Below are 20,162 nucleotides of genomic sequence, written 5' to 3' on the forward strand. Positions count from 1 at the left end.
GGACTCCTTACCCTCACTTACCCCACATATCTAATCCATTGCCAAATCATGTTTCTCCCTTCACAATACCTCTCTCATAAATCACCTTTTCTCAATTCACACATAGATGCCATAGATTTTTAGGCCTTCGTCCCCATTGTTTGAACTAATGCAATACCCTTGTAACCTATAGCCCTGCCTTAAGTATCTCCTCACTCCACTCTGACCTCCATTCAATTGTCCTGGTGATTTTTCTAATGTGCAGATCTAAGTACATCACCCTTTTGCTCAATGCACTCAAACATCTCTCATTACTGCCAGGATCAAATATAAGCTCCTGTGCTTGGCACAGTGATGGGCACATATTAAATGCTCAGTAAATACTTGTTGACTGACTGGACATAGCTAAAATTACTCAACATCTGGTGCATAATTCTTTTGGATTGGAGAGAACTAGAAAAATTCCATTAATCTTCCCTGTTGTTGGTTATGTAACCTCTAGACCTGCAGTCTTAAGTCTGATGCCATAAACTATAATATTCTACTAGCAATCTAAATATAAAAAATCATTTTGTATCTTAAGAGGTTAGAAAAGAATGAGAAGCTATGTCATTTCAATCTATATGCAAGTTTACAAAAACATAAACAATGCATATTGAATAAGAAGAAAAGATATTGCCTAAGGGGTCATCTTTGCATTAAATGTTGCCTGTAAAATTCTGATATACAAAATCAATAAGGTGTTCAGACAAATTTAAAGAATATCATTCTCTAAAAGTTCATTTTTTAAATAAACATAAACTACCACTGCCTGCTTTTTAAAAAGTGTTCAAAATCACTAACAATCAGAGAAATACAAAAATTTAAAAACACTGACCTTACATCTGTCAAAATTACAAATATGATAATAAATAGATGATAAAAAAATCTATGTTGGTTATGATGTGGGAAAATAGGTATGCTATTCAATATTGTCACAACTGTGAAATGTTTCTAGCATTTTCATAATCAATATTGAATTATAAAACAGAAAATACAATTGTTCTTCTACCCTTTGACTCAGTAATTTCATTTTAAAATTATATTCTAAGGAGGTTAGTGATAGCATAAAATATTTGCATAAAATATTTATGATATAATTATTTATAATAGGAAAACTGAGAAATGAATTATGTCTCCAATGACTGATAAATGGGCTAAGTAAATTGAAGTACATGAATATGATAGAGTGGTAGAGGTGATGAATAAGTAACTAGCATTTACATGGCACACTCTGATTTGCATAGTACTTTATATATGTTATATACATGATCCTCACAACAGTCTTGTGGGGTAGGTTCTATTATTATTCCCATTTTACAGATGAGAAAACTGAATCACAGAAAAGTTAAGTGATATGTACAGGGTCACATAACTAATTACTGTCTGAAGCAAGATTCAGGCTCATATCTTTCTGCATCTAAGTCCCATGCTGTGTCTATTGCACATGCAAGTTGTCCCTCATACATATTATTATACAAAACAACATGAAAACTAATAACATGCATCTTATCACATAAACTAATAAGGAAATTATGTAGCTAATAGTGGAAACAAAAGAACAATGTTCACACTGACTTTGCAGTCATTGTTTGGGAATTTTTTTTTCAAGAAGATGAATCAATCTATAAACATTTATTAAGTTCCTATTGTATCAGGTACTGTTCTAGGTACTGGGGATACAAAGAAAGACAACCTAGTTTCTGCTTTCAAGGAGCTCATAGTTGAAGAAGGGAGACTATGCAAATAGCTATATACAAAGAAGATATCTGTAGGATAAAGTGGAGGAAGGCACTCTGATTAAGAGGGAATTGGGAAACGCTTGTTGCAGATGGTGGGATTTTTAACTAAGACCTGAAGGAAGCCTAGGAAACTAAGAGTAGAGATAAAGAAAGAGAGTGCCTAGGTAGGGAACATAGCCAGTCAAAATGATAAGAATCAAAAGAGATAGTGTTTTTGTGTCCTACAAGCACAATATATTTGTGATATTGTAATAAATAAGCTAATGTTATGTTAGGCTACGCAGTGAGACATTATCCCTTGCACTAGGAAGTGATGCTCTTGCCCCAGTTTGCCATGGTGAGTTCACGTCTGAAGTATTATAGTATTCATTTCTGGTTACATCATTTTATGAAGGTTATTGATAAGCTGAGATCTTTTAGAGATTCCCAGAATTTTAGAGATAGAAATGACGTAAGGAACCACACAGTCCAAGCCCCATGTGAAAAGAATCTTACCCAAGTTGCTATTCAGGCTCTCCTTGAAGATCTCACTCCCTCCATAATTAGCCCACTCTATAAATAGTTCTAATGGTTAAAATTTAACTTCTTTGCCATTTCTACCTGTTGCTTCTAGCTCTATCTTTTGTAGCAAAATGGAGCAAATGGAATCCCTCTTTCATATTACAGCTTTTTAAAGTACTTGACAACTATCACGTATAGCCCAAGTCTTTTCTTCTTTAGGTCAAACTTCCAGAGTTCTTTTATTTGTTTGTTTTGTTTTTTGCTTTTCAAACCATTCTCAAACAGCATAAACTTGATGTCCTGATCATCTTGATTGCTGGGCCCTAAACACTTTAACTTATCCATGTCACCTCTAACCTGTGTTCCCCAGAACTAAACACAGTATTCCAAGTATAGTCTGACCAGAGCAGAGCACAGAGGAGCTATAACTTCCTCCTTGCTGGAAGCTTTGTGGCTCAAAATCAGCCCGAGTCACATTGTGGGTTTTTTTTTTGTTTGTTTGTTTGTTTGGTGTTTTTTTGTTTTTTGTTTCTTGGGTTTTTGTTGCCTGTCACATCACAATATTGACTAGAGTAAGCATAAGGTCCACTAAAATATCCAGATCTTTTTTGGTACAATTGTTGTCAAACAACACCTCTGCCATATTATACTTGGAAAAATTGAATTTCCTTAATCCATATATAAGACTTTTCATTTAACTGCACTGAATTCCATATTATTAGATAAAATCTAAAGCTCTTGCTTTTTATGACTTTTGTCATCATTATCAACATCAAATATTATTATTCTGTCTCTCTGTTGGAGTATGTTATCTGCTCCTCTTAACATTGGTCAACAGCAGATTTGATAAGTATATTATCTATGCTTTTATCTCTCTCTCTGCATGCTAATTTTGTAACTTTTTTAACATAATTTCAAATTGTTCTTTAGAACATCAGTACCAACAACAATACATTAATGTGCCCTTTCCCCCATAGTTCTTTCAACAGTTGTCACCTTCCTTTGTGTTAAACTTTGCCAACACGATAGATGAGGTAGAATCCCTGGGTTGTTTTAATCTGCATTTCTTTTAAGTATTAGTGTTTTGGAACATTTTTTCATAAAGCTATAAATGGCTTGAAATTCTTCTCTTGAGAACTGCCTGAGCATATCCTTTAACTGTTGTAATTTGGACAGTGACTCATTCTTAAAAGTTTGAATCAGTTCTTTATCCATCTTGGAACTGAGGCTTTTATCACAGAAATTCACTGCAAAGATTTATTTCCTAGTTAACTGTTTTCCTTCTAATGTTAGCTGCATTGGATTTGTTTGTGCAAAGTTTTTTTTTTTTAGTTTTATGTAATAAAAATTGTCCATTTTGTTTTCTGTGATCCTTTCAATCTTTTATTATTGGTACTCTGCTCATTCTACCTCTGAGACTTTTGAAATATACTTTACTAAATCTAGGGTAGATCATGACTATTTTAGAAGGGTGACAAGGATGGCAATATTTGTACAATATTCTATGAGGATTGGCTAAAGGAACTGGTGTTGTTTAAATTCAACAATTTTACCTTGGGCTCTGAGGATGGAACTAATGGCATTAAAGGAAAGTTACTGAGAGGCAGATTGGGCTTGATATAAGAGGGGGCGGGGAACCTAATATTTAGAGCTACCTTAAAGTAGAAATAGTGGTTTCTCTATTCGCAATCTTCTGTTTATGACTATATTCTTGTCTCAGTATGTGTTAAACAAGATGATGCTAGGGTCCTATTTGAGTCAGGGATTCTTCAAGTCTGCCTCGGAGCCTCGGCCCTCAGGTTCTATTCTGTCAGGACCCCTTCAGGATTACAGAAAGCATTGTTTTATCAGAAGTCTCCCTATCTGGACCTCAGATGCCAGACCCTAAACTGCCCAGGCCAGGCCCATGGATGACCTGAGCAGTAGCTAAGGGCATGATCCAAGTGTTAGGATCTTCTGAGTGTTCACCATCATTTGACAATTTGTGATGAGGTTATGGAGCACTTGCCTAGTATGAAGCATGTTCCTGAGGATCCATTCATCAGCCACTGCTTGAAAATTGCCACTCCCTTCAGCCCCAGGTGCCCAGTGTTTGGACAGAACATAAACTACAGATGTTCCTACAGACAAGAGTTTTGATCATCCTGGGACCTATGAGGGTGGTGGTCCCAATCAATTGAGATGAACAAACTCTCACTCCTACTCTCCTATTTCCATTGACTGCCTCTTTCCAGATAGAAAAATTTTCTTCTCCTACTACCTCTTCTTACTGTTTACTGGGCTTAGGGTGGGGAACCTGTGGCCTCGAAGCCACATGTAGCCCTCTAGGTCCAAAAGTGTGGCCCTTTGACTGAATCCAAACTTCACAGGACAAATCCCCTTAATAAAATGATTCATTCTGTAAAACTTGGAGTCAGTCAAAAGGCCATACCCAAGGACCTAGAAGGCCACATGTGGCCTCAAGGCTACAGGTTCCCCACACCTGGACTTTAGCCCCATTCAGCTCAGTATTAGCCCTCTCCAATCTCTTAATGTCTCTTCTGCCTCCCCACTCCATTAACCCTTTGGAATCTCTTTTCTTCATTCTAGATTTCTTTCTTCCAGAATTTCTATCCTTTGTCCCTTGACAAGATCTGGCTCTCTATGGTTGACAGCTCTGGCTACCTATACCCCACCCCCTGAGGGTTGGTCCTTTTTTTTCTGATGCCTTATCACTAACTGCTACCACTTCCCAACCTTCCTTATATTACCATTCCTCTGAAATGTCTCTTCGAGACTTAAGAACTCTGATCAATACACTGATTAACCATGATTCCAAAGGATCTATGATAAACCCACCTGCTCAGGTATGATGGACTTGAAATGAAGAAATGATAAGCACTGTTTGTTTGGTTGTTGGTTTTTGCCATGGCCAAAATGGGGATTTCTTTTGATTGATTATGCATATTTGTTTCAAGGGTTTTGTTTTTCTTTCTTTTTTCCCCCATTGAGAAAAGACAAGGGAAAGTGAGAGAAAATATATTAATTGAAAAAAATATATAGTTAAAAATCTCTTCTCCTTTGAGGTTCACTCCATCCATTTATATCATCCTATCCATATCCTCTTAATAAACCACCTTCCAAAGTGCTCTCTTTTTTCAAGGAGATCAGTATCTGGCTAATTGTCATCCTCTCTCTTGCACTTATACATGAAAACTTCAACAATCTTTAGGTTTTCCCTAAACCTCTGGTCTCTCAGTCCTACCATTTCAGTTTCCATCATCTCACTATTTCACTTCAGCCATCCACAGGGGTGGTCATTTTAAAGATCTTGCCAGCACCCCAAACTACAATACTTCCAAGACTCCAAACTCTAAAATTCTCTGTTCATAGACTTCTATCCTTTCATGTCTGTCTTCCTCAAACTTATTCACCCATCTCACTAAGAGCTTCAGGACTCTACCTCTTTCTGTTTTCCTAGTCCCTTCCCCTCTTTCCTGGACTCATCAACCTTGCTTTAATTTTTCTCACCAATTCAGCTCTATGCTGGTTGCCATGTTTGAATACTTCACTTCTTAACCAACCAACATAATATGTCATCACCAGGCTCAAGTACGAATAATCTCTATTATCAATCGTCTGTACTCCAGCACCTGTTAAAAGAAATTTATACAATCATAGGAAATTTCCACTGCAAAATCAGGTTATTGTATCTCAAGTTGGCTCTCTCTGTTGCATGACATTTTAACCATTCTACTAATTGACTCCATATATCGTTCCTTTCAGCAACTTTTCCAGATCTCTCCCATCAAGCCCCTTTAACCACAGATATTCTATCTCAAAAGACGAAATTTATTCTAAGAACTTATTTCCCTCAACCCACACCACAAAAAATCTCCACATTTTACCAATCTTTCCCTCCTTTATCTGATAGAAGAAATGGCCCTTCTCCCTCAAGAGGACAATTCCTCCCATTCTGCCCTTGGTCTGATTCCATCCAATCAGTTTCACGTAGTTAAGAGCCCCACCAAGAGCCCCACCATCATTCACTCTCATCTTCTCCACCATTATAAACAGGTCCAAGTCTCCCTGATGCTAAAGGAAAACAAACAAAAAATAAAATAAACAATACAAACACATTAAAAAACTAACTTTTTAACTCAATTCTAACTCCCCTTAGTTATTGTATTATATCTCATCTGCCCTTCACAGCCAAACTTTTATTATCATCTATATTTGTGCAGTGAATAGAATGCCAGGCCTGGAGTTGGGAAGACCTGAGTTCAAAGTTGGCCTCAGACACTTATGGTTCACTATTGTTTCTAGTATAAAATGAATACTTCTGGGACTTAAAATTCACTGCAATGTTGTTTTCAACTTACCTTTCTAGGCTTATTTTTTTTTCATTCATAGCCTTTCTGATCCAATTCAGTTAGATTTTTTTTGCTTTTTCCAAAACTTGGCATTCTACTTTCCATAATTATATTCATATAAGACTTCCCTGAAGCATATAATGCAGACTCCTTCCTCCTCATCTTGACCTTTCAGAATCTTTAACAAACTTCAAGGCTCAATTTAGGAATTCTTTCCTCCAAGAAACATTTGCTAGTCTCTTCCCACCCCAATTTGGTAATGTTTCTCCCTCTGCTCAGTTACTTCATATTTATCTGGATCTGTTATTCTCTTATTAGAATATAAGTTCCTTGAATTCAGGGGTTGTTTCTTTTTTTGTCTTTGTGTCTCTGGCATCTAGGAATGTGCCTTATACTTAGTAGGTTCTTGATGCATTTGGGGATTTCCTCCCAAATTTCAGGTCTGATCATGTCACTCCTCTCTCCACTCAATAAACTCTGAGGACTCCTTATAATTTTCACAATCAAATATAAAATCTGCAATTTTGTTTTTGAAGTCCTTTACAAACTGGCTTTTTCAAGTCTTATACTTTGCTCTCCTCTATGTACTCTACGTCTCAGTAACACTGTACTTTCTCTTCTCCACACAGAGCCATTTCACTGGCTGTTCCTCATGCCTAGAATGTTCTTCCTCCTCACCTCTTCTTCCTTGCTTCCAGAGTCTCTTTAAAGACTAAGTTGAAATCCCACTTTCTAAAAGAGGCCTCTCTGGGAACTCCCCACTCTTACTGACTTCCCCTCCCAAACTGCCTTCAAATGATGAGATACATTTCTTAGGTATAGATAGTTGTTTGCATATTGTCTCCTCCATAAGAATGTGAGCTCCTTAGGGACAAAGACTGATTTTGCCTATCTTTGTATTTCCAGCACTTAGCATGGTACCTGGCATATAATAAGCACTTAACAGATGCTTGTTTATTGAGCAGATTGACTGAGCTTAATGGGTCCTTGTTAATATAACTAGAGGTATTACACTATCTTGTATGATATATAATAAAAATAAACAGATTATCCTAGTATTAGCAGTTAACACAGATTAATTATTTGGGGGTAGCTTGCCAAAGAGAGCTACAAATGAAAGAAAGCACAAACCAGTTTTAATAATAAAAATAGCTCACATTCATGAAGAGTTTTACAGTTTACATGGTTATTTTTAAAAGAAGCAAAAAAGGAGCCAGAAAGAGGTGATTCCAGGGAGATCAGGTCTATAGGATGAGGTCCGGGACAGCCAGGAGCATCATTTATACAAAGATATGTGATGATAAGATGTGTTGGAGAAAACTTCACCTATTTCACAATTCTGTTTGATACTTATACTACATATAACCTACAAATTTATAGGACAAAAATCCAGAACCCATGTTTTCAAAGTGCATTGATTGATTATACAGTCTAAAACCATGGATTAGTCTTCACAATTTGTCTTAACCACATGTAGTATATGGAAAATTGAATAAGGAGTCAAAGATAACATTTTCTCTAGCTACCCACATGGTTTCATGACAAATATCATTACTCTAAAGATTTCCAGAAATCATCCCTTTCCAGCTTTTAAAATTTGTTCCCATTTCTCATCAGTATCCTCTCTAACAGGAAATTCAGTTGAAAGTAACTTTTCAAATCAATAGGTAAACCCGCAAAATCCAATTTAGGAAGCTTTACCTATTGGATACACTTAACCCTATTTGCCCCAGTTTCCTCATCTAGAAAATGAACTAGAGAAGAAAACAGCAAACCACTCCAGAATGTTTGCTAAGAAAATCCCAAATGGAGTCACAGAAAGTTAGACATAGCTGAAAAATGAACATCTTTGTATAATGCATGTGAACTGTACTTTTTCCTAGACAAATACTGGTTGTGGAATTGGTTTTTTTTAAAGCCATTTCGAGACACTTTTCTTTTTCTGATTTTCAAGAGATATAGCTTTGCACACAGACATATTTCTCCCCAAATTATTCTTATTCCTTTATTTGGTGATTCATTACATTCTGCAAATCCAAATAGTCACAAAATGAACTAGGTACAATGTTAAGCATTTTACAAGCAAAATGCTTTACTGTTTTCTTTTCAATTGACAAAGGGAGTTGTAAGTGAATTATTTAAACAATATACTGTACAAAAGAAAAGATTCTTGGGTTTTATAAAGAGTATATGGAAAAGAGTTTGAAATCTTCCAATGACCACATTGTTCTCAAGATGCCATTTCTGTGAAACAAGAAGATTTGTGCCTAAAATACTTTGTCAGGAAGTTATTGTTTAGTTTTCTCATGGAACTTTACATTCTCTGGTTCTTGAGGGGAAATTGGGGGAGAAGGGACTAACCAGTCCATTTTATTCAGGAAAGGAATAACAATGAAATGAATTTGAACAACTACCTCCAATTAGGTGTTGTTATTGTTTTCCTTTTTTCCTAACACTTCTATTATGAGAGAACTGGAAAATTTCAGGTTTCATCCACTTTCAAAATTCCACTCTGGACTTGAAAATTCAAGCATCTCAAAGAGATCACATCATAGCACGCTACTTTTGTCAGAGTGACCATATCTTTGTTCCTCTGGCTATATCATCTCTGGTTTAAAATCTTACCAAGCTAAAAAATAGTTGATCTAGTTTGTAATAAAAAAGAATATTAAATACCTTTGGTAAAAATAGATATATTTAACAAGATTAGAAAAGCAAATAGTTATACTGTCAAAAAGAGTATAAAAATGTACACAATAAAACAAATAAACCAACTCAAAGGTCATAGTAAGGATAAGGCCACTGTTCTTCTTAAAGTTTGTCTCTTCCAAATCGTATGCTGTCCAATCTGTTCTTCCAAATGGTAGGAAGTTTAGTTATCAGTAGGGAAAAATCCAGTCTTTTCTACCAGCATCAAACAAATTAAGTTTAATCCATAATAAGAAAGTTCATTTAAAGACCAAGTTTTTAAAACATAGAACATTCTGATTTAGATAGCTGAGGAAAGGAAAAAAAAAAAAAATATATATATATACATATATATATATACGTATATATACATATATATATATATATATATATTCCAGATGTTGTGACCTTTAGGCCAGGCATGTGGAGTTCTAGATTTAAGGCAGCCAGCAGGGTAAGGTCTTCATACATGCACATAGGTGTTCTATTCTAATTTTAACCCATGTAATGCCAAGACAACTTAAATATAAGACAGAGATAGCTCAGTAGATACATAGTATCTATGTAACTAGCTAGCTACCTACCTACAGTATTTAAATTTCCCAATGACTGGTGGCATTTTCCTGTCCTTTGATTGGGTCTTCTCACAACAGAGCTGTTGTACAACTCATGGTCCTTGTTTGGTGTCTTTCCTTGAAAACACATTTTAAGTCCTGAAGATGGAAGGTTCCCAAAGCAAACAACTGAGATTAGAGATGGAGAGAATGCACAAGCCCCATTAATAGAATCAGTCATTGATTGAATGTGCTCTGGGGGGAAAAAAAGGCAGCACATTTCATTACATTATCCTTCCGTGTTCCCTTTGCACACACAGTCGCACTCTTCATGATGTTCCAGGAGCACGTCTGTCAGTGATTTATGCAGTCCCCTTACACCAATCCTTGGCTTCAACTGAAGTACCTAAAAGAAGACAATTTAAAATAAATCACTAAGCATGAATAGCTATGAGCAAGGTCAAGCTTCGTTTATTCAACAAATATCAATCAATAAATACGTGTTAAGTACCTACTATGTTCCGGGCACTGTGCTACTCATTAATATTAACTTTTTTTTGGCTTTAACATCAAGACTTCTATAAATCTCATTGAGATATACAGCTCAGATGTCAGTTTTAGCAAAAGCTTAGCTTCATTGCAGCTGTATATGATTTTGAAAGAGTTAGTATGTTATCTGATTTAAGGATTTAGTATTGAAAATGGCATTATTTGCTGTAGGAAATTGAATTTGCCAACAATGATAGTTTGATAACACCATCTCTATCAGACAAAATAATATGAACTTTTAGTTACTGTGTGTGTGTGTGTGTGTGTGTGTGTGTGTGTGTGTGTGTGTGTGAGAGAGAGAGAGAGAGAGAGAGAGAGAGAGAGAGGAGGTATTGGGGGGGAGAATTATTATACCTAATTATGTAAAAAGGAGTTCAAGGTTTAATTTCTTCACTTTTAACTCCATATTAGCAAGAACTATAAAAATGGGCTAGTCATTTTAGTCCATTAGTAATTTATTAATAATAATAATAACAATAACACAACAACAATATTTTACCTAGTGCTTTCAATTCATTCATTTTAAATGTTTTAGGTCACGTGTGGCCTCAATGTGGCCTTCTAGGTCCTTGGGTGCAGTCTTTTGACTGAGTTCAAGTTTTACAGAACAAATCCTTTTATTAAGGGGATTTGTTTTGTGAAGTTTGGATTCAGTCAAAGGGCCACACTTGAGGACCTAGAGGGCCACATGCGGCCTTGAGTCCTCAGGTTCCCCACCCTTGCTTTAGGATATCAACTGAGTTAGCAGGAAGCACATCTTGTTCATGTTCTGGACAGAGTTTCACACTCTGGGACAACTCCATAAATATGAAAAGCAAGATTGCTTCACTGTTCCCCTGGGTGTCCAGATCTAAGAACTATACACAGCAGCTTCCAAAAGCTACTGTTTCTGGAAACTTGCACCATCACAGAATACCACATGCTTCATCTTGTGACACTTTGCATTTGAGGGCTAAATCTGAGGCAAATTCAGAGAAAGGGTGCCTCATGAAGAGCCTGTGTCCAGTTTATGGCCTGGAGCAAAGCCAGCCCCAGTCTGAGGTTTTGAAATGGACAAACAGACATTATTTCTCACTTCCAGTTTCCAATCAGAGCCAGAAATGGAAATGCTCATAAAGCTAAGCAAGTCCCAACTTCAATGAGAACTTATTTTCGCATGCCAGAGTTTCTTATATTGGCTCTTAAAGTTAAATTCAAGTTCTGAGTTATAAGCATCTCTAGATACTAATAATTTGTATAAACAGACTGAAGCCAACCCTTCTCATAACCTAGAATTTATTGAGTGGCTTTTATTTTGATCACAAAATGGAATCACCCTTAAAATTACTATTAGAGGTTAAAACATTATGCTTCAGTTCAGTTATAAAGGAAATATCCTGTGGTGGGAAGAACAGTGGAATAGATATTCAGACACCAGAGCTGTTATCTAGTCTTACTTTCACCACTGACTACTAGTAGGCCTAAAATGCCTTTAATCTGATCCTTCCAAGCTAAATGAATCCTATAAACCCCTGATACAAAACAAGCTACTCAAACCACTGACTACTTCAGGAAGGTGTAATGTCAGTGTAGTCTTCAGCCTAACCCTCCCTATCACAAGGGCCAAAACCACCAACTCTGCCTTATCTGTAAATGGAAGATGGATGCCTCCCAGCAACTCCTGGCTGGTTTATGCTATAATCTTCAACAAACTCTATCATACTTTCAAAGGGTCACAGAGATATACAATCATAGGTATAAAAGTGGAGAGGACTCAGAATCCATCTAGTTTAATCTCCTTATGATGATTAACTAATGAGGAAACTAAGGCTGAGCATATTAAGTGACCTGCCCAAGGTCACACTGGGTAATAACAGAGATGAGATTAGAAATCAGGACCTTTCACTCTGGAGTACATTGCCTGGTAGATCATGAGCTCTCTGTCCCTGAGTTTCCAACAAGAGACTGGGGGACTATTTATCAGGTAAAGAGATCATTCTATGCCTCATTTCTTGCCTAGCCTTAATCACTAAATGGACATTGCCTCAGTCAAACTGAGACCTATTTAAGGCCTTAGCTTAAAAAGGCCAAGGTTTCCCATTGCATCCAGGGCCAGCTCCAGTCGTCCTATCTATATCTCACCACCAGACCCAGATGGCTCTAGAGGAGAAAGGGAGGCTGGTGACTTTGCACAGCCCTCCCTCACTTAAATCTAATTCACTTGCATGTCATGCTTCACCTCCCTGATGTCAGAAAATGAAGGACAAACAACAACCAACAATACCAACAATATGTGTATGTGTATGCGGATGTGTATGTATATGTGCATATTATATACATATATACATATGTATATATGTGTATATATCTTAATCTGTGGCTATATGCAATGATGTTATCTATATCTATATTTCTATGACTATCTATACATCTATATTTATTTCTATGGCTAGGTCCTGATTAATGTAGCTATGTGGGCTACATTACGTGACACATTGGATAGAGCACTAGGCCTGGAGCAAGGAAGACTTGAATTCAAATCCAGAGTAATATACTTACTAGCTAAGTGACCCTGATCAAGTCACTTAACCTTTGTCTGCCTCATTCTCCTTATCAGTAAAATGGTGATAATAATAGCACCTATCTCCCAAAGTTGTAAAGATGATCCAGTAGAGTATTAGGATTAAAGAACTTAGCACAGTGGCTGCCACAAAATGCTATATAAATGTTAGCTAGTAGTAATAATACTGGAACCAAGTGCCATGGTCCCTTAGTGACCTCCATAAAACACAAAGACATATACATATATACACATACACAAACAAAAAAATAAATAAATAAACTTTCCCAATTTTAAAAGAGTGAAAGCAACTCATGCTTCCATATATTACATTTTAATCTTGTTTCTTCTTCCCAAAACAAAACTTATAGAATTAATTTTAGAATACAATAGTTATTATAATTTGTATTTTAATGTATTGCTGTTTTCTAGACACACAAAATACTTCAAAAGAAAAGTTGAAAAGACAGTTGTGAACCCACCTCATGGTATTTTTTAGTGACTTTGCTTGGGATGCACTGACATTCATTACAATTGTGTTGACAGCAGGCACAATTTCCACCACAGCGTTTTACCAGGAGGCAGCCAGGCCAGAATATGGTATCAGTTCTCTTGAGTTCCTCCCTTAGGGACACTGAGAAGTTTCGAGGAGTGCAGCTGTACAGCCTTACCTCCTCTTTTAGGAGGTTCAGATCCACCACTGGAGGGTATTAAAAGAAAAACCACATAAATATATAAATGTTCATGCTTTGATTCTGAATGGGCTTCACTAGTTTCCTTTCATTAGAAAGCTAGTTATTTCATGAACAATATCTCTAACAAAGTCCCTTCTTATTGTAGCTTTATTTCAAGGCTCTATGGTTTGCAAGTAGGACTTTCAGTCCATTTTGCCATTAACAAAGCTTCATTATAACTGAGTAACCAATAAAGAGATACCATTGTGCAATATGAAAAAGAGAGCCAACAAAACATTTGAGAGCTATAAATAGGAATCTTTATAGAGAAAAAGAGGGCTACACCTTTTAACCCCACTGAAATAGAGACCAGGAAAGCTTGGGGCAAGGGCAGACTTATGTAAAATGATAAACACTTTGATAAAAAAAATTAAAAAAAAAAACACTGTGACCTTTAAAGTGGATTACTGGCATGTCTGTAATTAATAAACTACTTATGGAAATCAAGCAAAAGGAAATTTTGAAGAACTTTTCTGGAAATGCAAGCTATAGAACATAAAGAAAACAGGGAAAATGATTTCAAGACAGTTGAGGAATTTGAGGAGGAAAAGCAATACAGACTAGAACTTAAGAAAGAACACTGCTCCTGATAGAATAACTGACATTCCTAAAATTTGAATCCAACTTTTTCAGACCTCTACCCTTTTTCTTCTTCCATGGACAAAAGGAATGCCTAATTGATTACCATTGTTTTTATTCTTTTAGTCAGTTGGTTAACGAGATTGTGCTTTATTCCATAGAAGAATGAAGACCAAACAAAATAGCCTTTCATCACTGTCAGTAAATTTTGAAAGAACTATTGTCCTTCATTGCCAAAAGCTATTGCGTCAGTATAATTTTAGTGAACTGTATCAACCACACAAATATATCAGTGAGTATATGTTTTATATATATATATATAGTATATGTTGTATATGTTTATGTGTGTATGTTATAGACATACATGTCTATAACATACACATATTTACATATATATATATGTATGTTTACATGCTAAAATAATTTTAGCTCCTAAATAATGAAAATGTTTTCAAATTCTAGCTCTTAGACCACTTATTTCTGTCAGTGTTAGATACAGCCCAATTCAAATACAATGAAAAACTTTTGGAATATGGTAAATGATTCCTTCATGTGGTCTTTCTAAGAATCTATATGCAAAAATAACTGAATTATTACCATTAAGTGTTACATTATAGATGCATTGAAAATACAACTTAAAGAAAAAAGAAACATAAGTAAATGATGAGTTATGTGTATGGTTAATGACTACTTTTCTGAATGTGTATCTCTATATAAACTGATTTTGAAATTTCACTCAGATCTTAGCTGAAGGGAAAAAAAAGAAAAGAAAAGAAAAGAAAGAGTTGACCTTATGGTTCTAATATAATTTCACAAATGATCAAGTAGTATCTAACATGGCAAAAGGGGCCAATTGAATTCTTAGTTATTTCTTCTTAAAATATGTGGAAACAAGGCTTTTTAGGCATATTATGAAATTGCAGGCCCTACTGAACTAGCAAACAGAGCAGACACAGGCCAGCAGAGAGGTAAGAACTTTTGGCCCTGTTGACCATTTTGGTCCAATTATCCTGAATTTCCTCCACCTATGCTAAAATAAAAGAAAACAAACAAAAAACCAAAACCTATGGCTGTATTTTAAATGTAAAGGTTCATTTTCATTTAGAAAAGATCTTTTGTGAGAAAAATTTGAGTTTTAAAGCTTTAAGAACAACTGGACTTTTTCTTTGGACTATGATATGTCAAATTTAACAATATGATGTGCTAAATGAGTTAATTAACTTTAATGAAATGGCATATTTAACCTAATTTCAGTCATACTGAAATCATGGTATGAGAGAATGGTGAGGTGGTTGGATAAAGAAAACACCACTCTTCTACAATGCATACAATTACATTTAATGCCCCGTTTTAAAGTCACCATATTCCAAAGCTTTTTCATTCAATTCAAATTGGACTGTATCTAATATTGGCAGAAATAAGTAGGCTAACAATTAGAACTTAAAAACATTTTCATTATTTATAGGCAGGAGCTATAATTATTTTATAGGTAAACTTATATAGATACATACATATATAAATGCATAAGCTCCCTTTCATTCTTATCACTCCATTTAATTTTGCCCATGTAGATCTGGCTGTGAGACTCTAGACAGAAGACTTCCACTTGAAGAGGGAAAAAGAAAGCTCTGAAGCAAAAATTGTCCAATGCTTATTTCAGGACCATACTTCTTTGGAGTGTGAATGAAGCTCTTAGCTTTCAAAAGGACATTCATCTATCTCAAATGGATTTAAACACACTATATCATGAAAGTAGAAAAAATGACTGTATATGTTCACTTTAAAATGTTTACTTAACCACAATAAAAGGTTAGATAGATTTCCCAAGTGAGCTAAGTTATGGTACCTGCTACAATGTGAAAATTTAAACATACTTTCAACTTAGCTTCCACTCATTTATCATGTTTGACACAGAAGTCAAAAGCCCTTTTTAAGTACTAGCTAAGGTTTACTTGGAAAATATGCTGTGTTTTTTTGCAGTAGCAAGGTATAAATGAAAACCACTGAACCAGAGAAAGCGGGGTAGAGAAAAGGAACAGAAATATGGCAATGTGGGAACTTACTGTTTTAATATAGAATTATAGTTTTTAAAAAAAGTTCACTTCATGTTTGAAATCTCTGCTATTATTATTTCTGAATCTTCAAATTTTACAGCATTTGATAATGATTTGTAAACAGAACAATCTCAACCTCTATGCAAAAGAGTATTTTATTTATTCGGCAATAGATTTTTTTTTTTTAATTCAAAGAGAACAGTCGCGTGTCAGCTTTATGGAATCAAAGAGAGCTGAACATTTCCTTCAGAATAAGAACTACTGAATTAAAACACTACCCTCAGAATATCTGGGAAATGAAGACAGAGAAACTTCTAGGGAATATGTATATACATATCTGATCCATGTAGTATATGTGTGCATATATATTATATATATATATATATTATGCATACACACATGTCCATTTTTCTAAGAATATATGATCTTGACTATACCGCTATTAAAAACATGGATGCATTTCTAGCCCAAGTTTCTTTAATTCCTAAAAATCATAGAATTAAGTTTGGTATATATAGCATGTTACTGGACTTTTTAATATAAAGGTCACATTTAGAAACATTTTACTTTTCCCATTGTTCATTCTATTCAGACTACTGGTACATATATTCAGCTCGAGGCTATTATATTACACCCTCAGTAATGCAATCTGAGGGTGGTCCTTTTAAGATGAATGTGGTAACACTGTGATCTGTTTATTCAGTGGAAAATCTATTTCAATGTCTAATTAGAAGGCTTTCAAAGGTCTACTCTTAGCTCCTTTGTAGGATGACTGTCAGAGAGGGAGCTGGGTTTGTCTATATAGATGTTATCCCACACCTGCATTTTAGTTTACGTAAGGTTCCAAAAATATACACTGCTTTTATCACACCTACTGTATGCTGAAAATGTTAATGCTTTTGGCAAACTGTACAGCGCTTCAATGTGGAAAGTGCTAAATGAATATTTGAAAGCTTTGGTTCAGAGTTGGAAGCTTTTCACTTTAGCCTGCCCTCTGGCCAAATCTTCAGCTAGCTAGACAGAGTGTGCATAGCTATAGTAATAAAGACAGAGCTAGAAGGGAGGTTGTTGGGCTCTGATCCAGGGATCAGCTGTCAGAAAACAAAAACAAAACTAGACTTGAGTTAAAAACCATTTCATCCCCATCTCCTTCTGGCCGATTTAAAGGATAATCTACTTCAAATTTGCCAATGTTGGGCTCTATTCATCCATGTTTCAGCTATGTTTGCAGATCTTCATTTTCTTATTCTATGGTGGGAGGGAAGGGAAGTGTTGTCTATGTGCTATTCATCATCAAATCTTATAAATATGTAACAACTTTCAGCATCTGGAGGAGATTTGCCTGGCCGTGTACTTGAACACCAATTTCAAATACCAGAAAAAAGGAAACCATGCCTCTTGGCTTAAACAAAGTTTTCTAGTTGGGCAAGTCTGAACATGGTTTGTTGAGGTTATAACTCACTGATCCAAATAAACTCCAACTGTCAGTGCAGCATAGGACAAGAATATAGTTTCTTTATAGCAGGGTTTAGATGAACTGTCCAGGTACAATTTACTCATGCAAATAACTCAGATGAACAAAAGGTTGTGCCTCTCACATGAGTGGTTCTGACCACTATTCATTCTCTGGGGTTATCCTATATGCCTTTCTGAAGACTCAGTGATTACAATAGTCAGAAATTATTTTTGATAACATAAACACCAGATATTTCTCCTTTTTTTTTCTCAGTGTTTTTTTTTCTCAGAAATTTCCTCATTCTGTTCAGTAAATAATATAAATCTTTGGAAATAAGAATGAATGAATTGACAACTTTTTTTTTTCATCTTCTCAGTTTGAGGTTATATATATAAAGACAGACCATTATCCCTGGCACTAATATTCTCCCACGGAGATAGCTTTTATTATCAGTAGCTTTATATTCATTCATAGCCTCAGTAGCAATTTTATTAAGAGAGATTACTGTTCATTTTTTATTAATTTTTAGATTCCAATTTTCTAAGCTTAAGAAAAAGCAACAATTACAACCTTAACATGATCCTCTGCTTACGTGATCTAGAACATGAAGTTCTTTTTTTAAAATTTTTTTTTTATTTTTAGGCAATTGGGGTTAAGTGACTTGCCCAGGGTCACACAGCTAGTAAGTGTCAAGTGTTTGGTCTGAGGCTGGATTTGAACTCAGATCCTCCTGACTCCAGGGCCAGTGCTCTATCCACTGTGCCACCTAGCTGCCCCTAGAACATAAAGTTCTACAGGCTTTTCTTGCCCTCTCTCTAGCTCCAACTTATGACTGCCAGGGATCCCTCTAACCCTCTGAAGCACAAGCTATGTCCTAGAATATGATTTCTGAATCACTGGGTGTTTTAAGAAAATGAGATAGGAGGACCCATCTGAGTCCAATTTCTAAAGGAAAGGAGTTGGTGGTCAGGCACCAAATATACCATCTTTAGTCTCCTAAACTCTGAGTTATTTTAAGTATTTCTTATTTGTATTCATTCCTTAGAGCTAGAGCAGTGATTAGAAAACATATGAGGCTCCATATCTAAAAGGAGAAGTTACCTCGGGATTTTCGTCCAAGAACATAAGCTTTTCCAAGGAGTTGCCATGTTGGCCTGTATAAGTCTTCTAGGTCCAGTTGCCATCTATCCGGTTCCAGGAAGCGGATCAGTTCTTCCAATGTACCAAAGGCAGCGATGGCATTGTTAAGCAAGTCTAGTGGCAATGCTGAGGGGGGCAACACTGAAGGGCTTAGTGCTTCTGTGTGGTGCTGAAAAGAAAACAAACTGTTCATTAACTCTTCCAAATATTGTAATGCCTATATCCCTTCTGCATTTGTACTCAAACTGAAAGAGTAAGTATTGGTAAATGACACTCATCAGAAATCAGCAGTAATTATTTTTGAAAGATTAAGATCCTTAATTTTCCTCTTTGATGGTGATGATGGTAACAATAATGACATAGTGCTTAACAATTTACAAAGTACTTTCCTCACAATATCTCTTTACATAATATAGTTCCTTTTTACATAAGAAGAAGCAGATCAATTCAGAGAGGTCAAGTCATTTGTCCGCAGATGGATTACCAGCTTGTTTAGGAGCTGGGATTTAAATCCAGTCCTCCTCACTCAAAATCTAGCAGTCTTTTTTCAGCACCATGCAGCTGAGGTTCATAAACTTTAATCTTCACAAACTAAGGCAGATGGAGATAGTTGGTGTTCAAATGGAAAACACAAAACATTCCAATTCTCAACTTGTGGACATTAAGTAAAGGTCATAGAGTAAAAGGACCTAGGCTTTTGGATAGGGGTTATTTTTTATTTCTATGAAACTTTTAGCTCATCCAATAGGGATTCTTACAGTGGAGTCCCTGGATGGAATGAGGATACTGTCAATAAAGTGAATAAGGTAGAAAGGCAGTTAAGGAGAAGAATAAATTGGAATGTAAAGTTTTGATATCTACTAAACCTTCCCAATCTGTTCATTCTAATCAGGCACCCTAAATTAGCATATCACAAGTGGTTATTAAGACCCTCCCTGAAGTTCATTTGCAGATAAGAAAAGAAAGGTCTACAGATTTGTCCAGGGCCACCCAGCAAATCCTTGTTGGAATTAGGACTTTAATCCACTACCCCCTATTCCTACTCCATGCCTCCTTCCACTGAAACTCCTCTAGCTGGTACCTACAAAAGTCCAGATGCTGTTATCAAAATTTTGTACCCTTGATGGCATTCACCAAGTTATGATTTAGAGCTAAAAGAACCCTTAGAGCTTACATACTCCAACTCTCACCTGCAGTCAAGATTTTGCTTTTTGGTCATAGGCTTGACAATGTTAACTAGAGAAACACATTGCAGC

General features: G+C 35.8%; 1 protein-coding gene across 1 annotated transcript in view; it reads right to left on the bottom strand.

Moving 5' to 3' along the window:
* Window positions 1–8,590: 8,590 nt before the first annotated feature.
* The window catches only part of PDGFC (platelet derived growth factor C), a 245,473-nt gene continuing 233,901 nt past the window's right edge, over window positions 8,591–20,162 (bottom strand). The window contains exons 4-6 of the mRNA XM_027866792.1: window positions 18,868–19,075; window positions 13,426–13,643; window positions 8,591–10,261 (exon numbers count right to left, since the gene is read on the bottom strand). Of these exons, the coding sequence (XP_027722593.1) occupies window positions 10,145–10,261; window positions 13,426–13,643; window positions 18,868–19,075 (543 nt within the window). The 3' untranslated portion in view covers window positions 8,591–10,144. The remainder of the gene's footprint in view (window positions 10,262–13,425; window positions 13,644–18,867; window positions 19,076–20,162) is intronic.

This window comes from Vombatus ursinus, unplaced genomic scaffold (genome assembly GCF_900497805.2).
Source record: "Vombatus ursinus unplaced genomic scaffold, bare-nosed wombat genome assembly UNPS02014784.1, whole genome shotgun sequence".
Lineage (NCBI taxonomy): Eukaryota > Metazoa > Chordata > Mammalia > Diprotodontia > Vombatidae > Vombatus > Vombatus ursinus.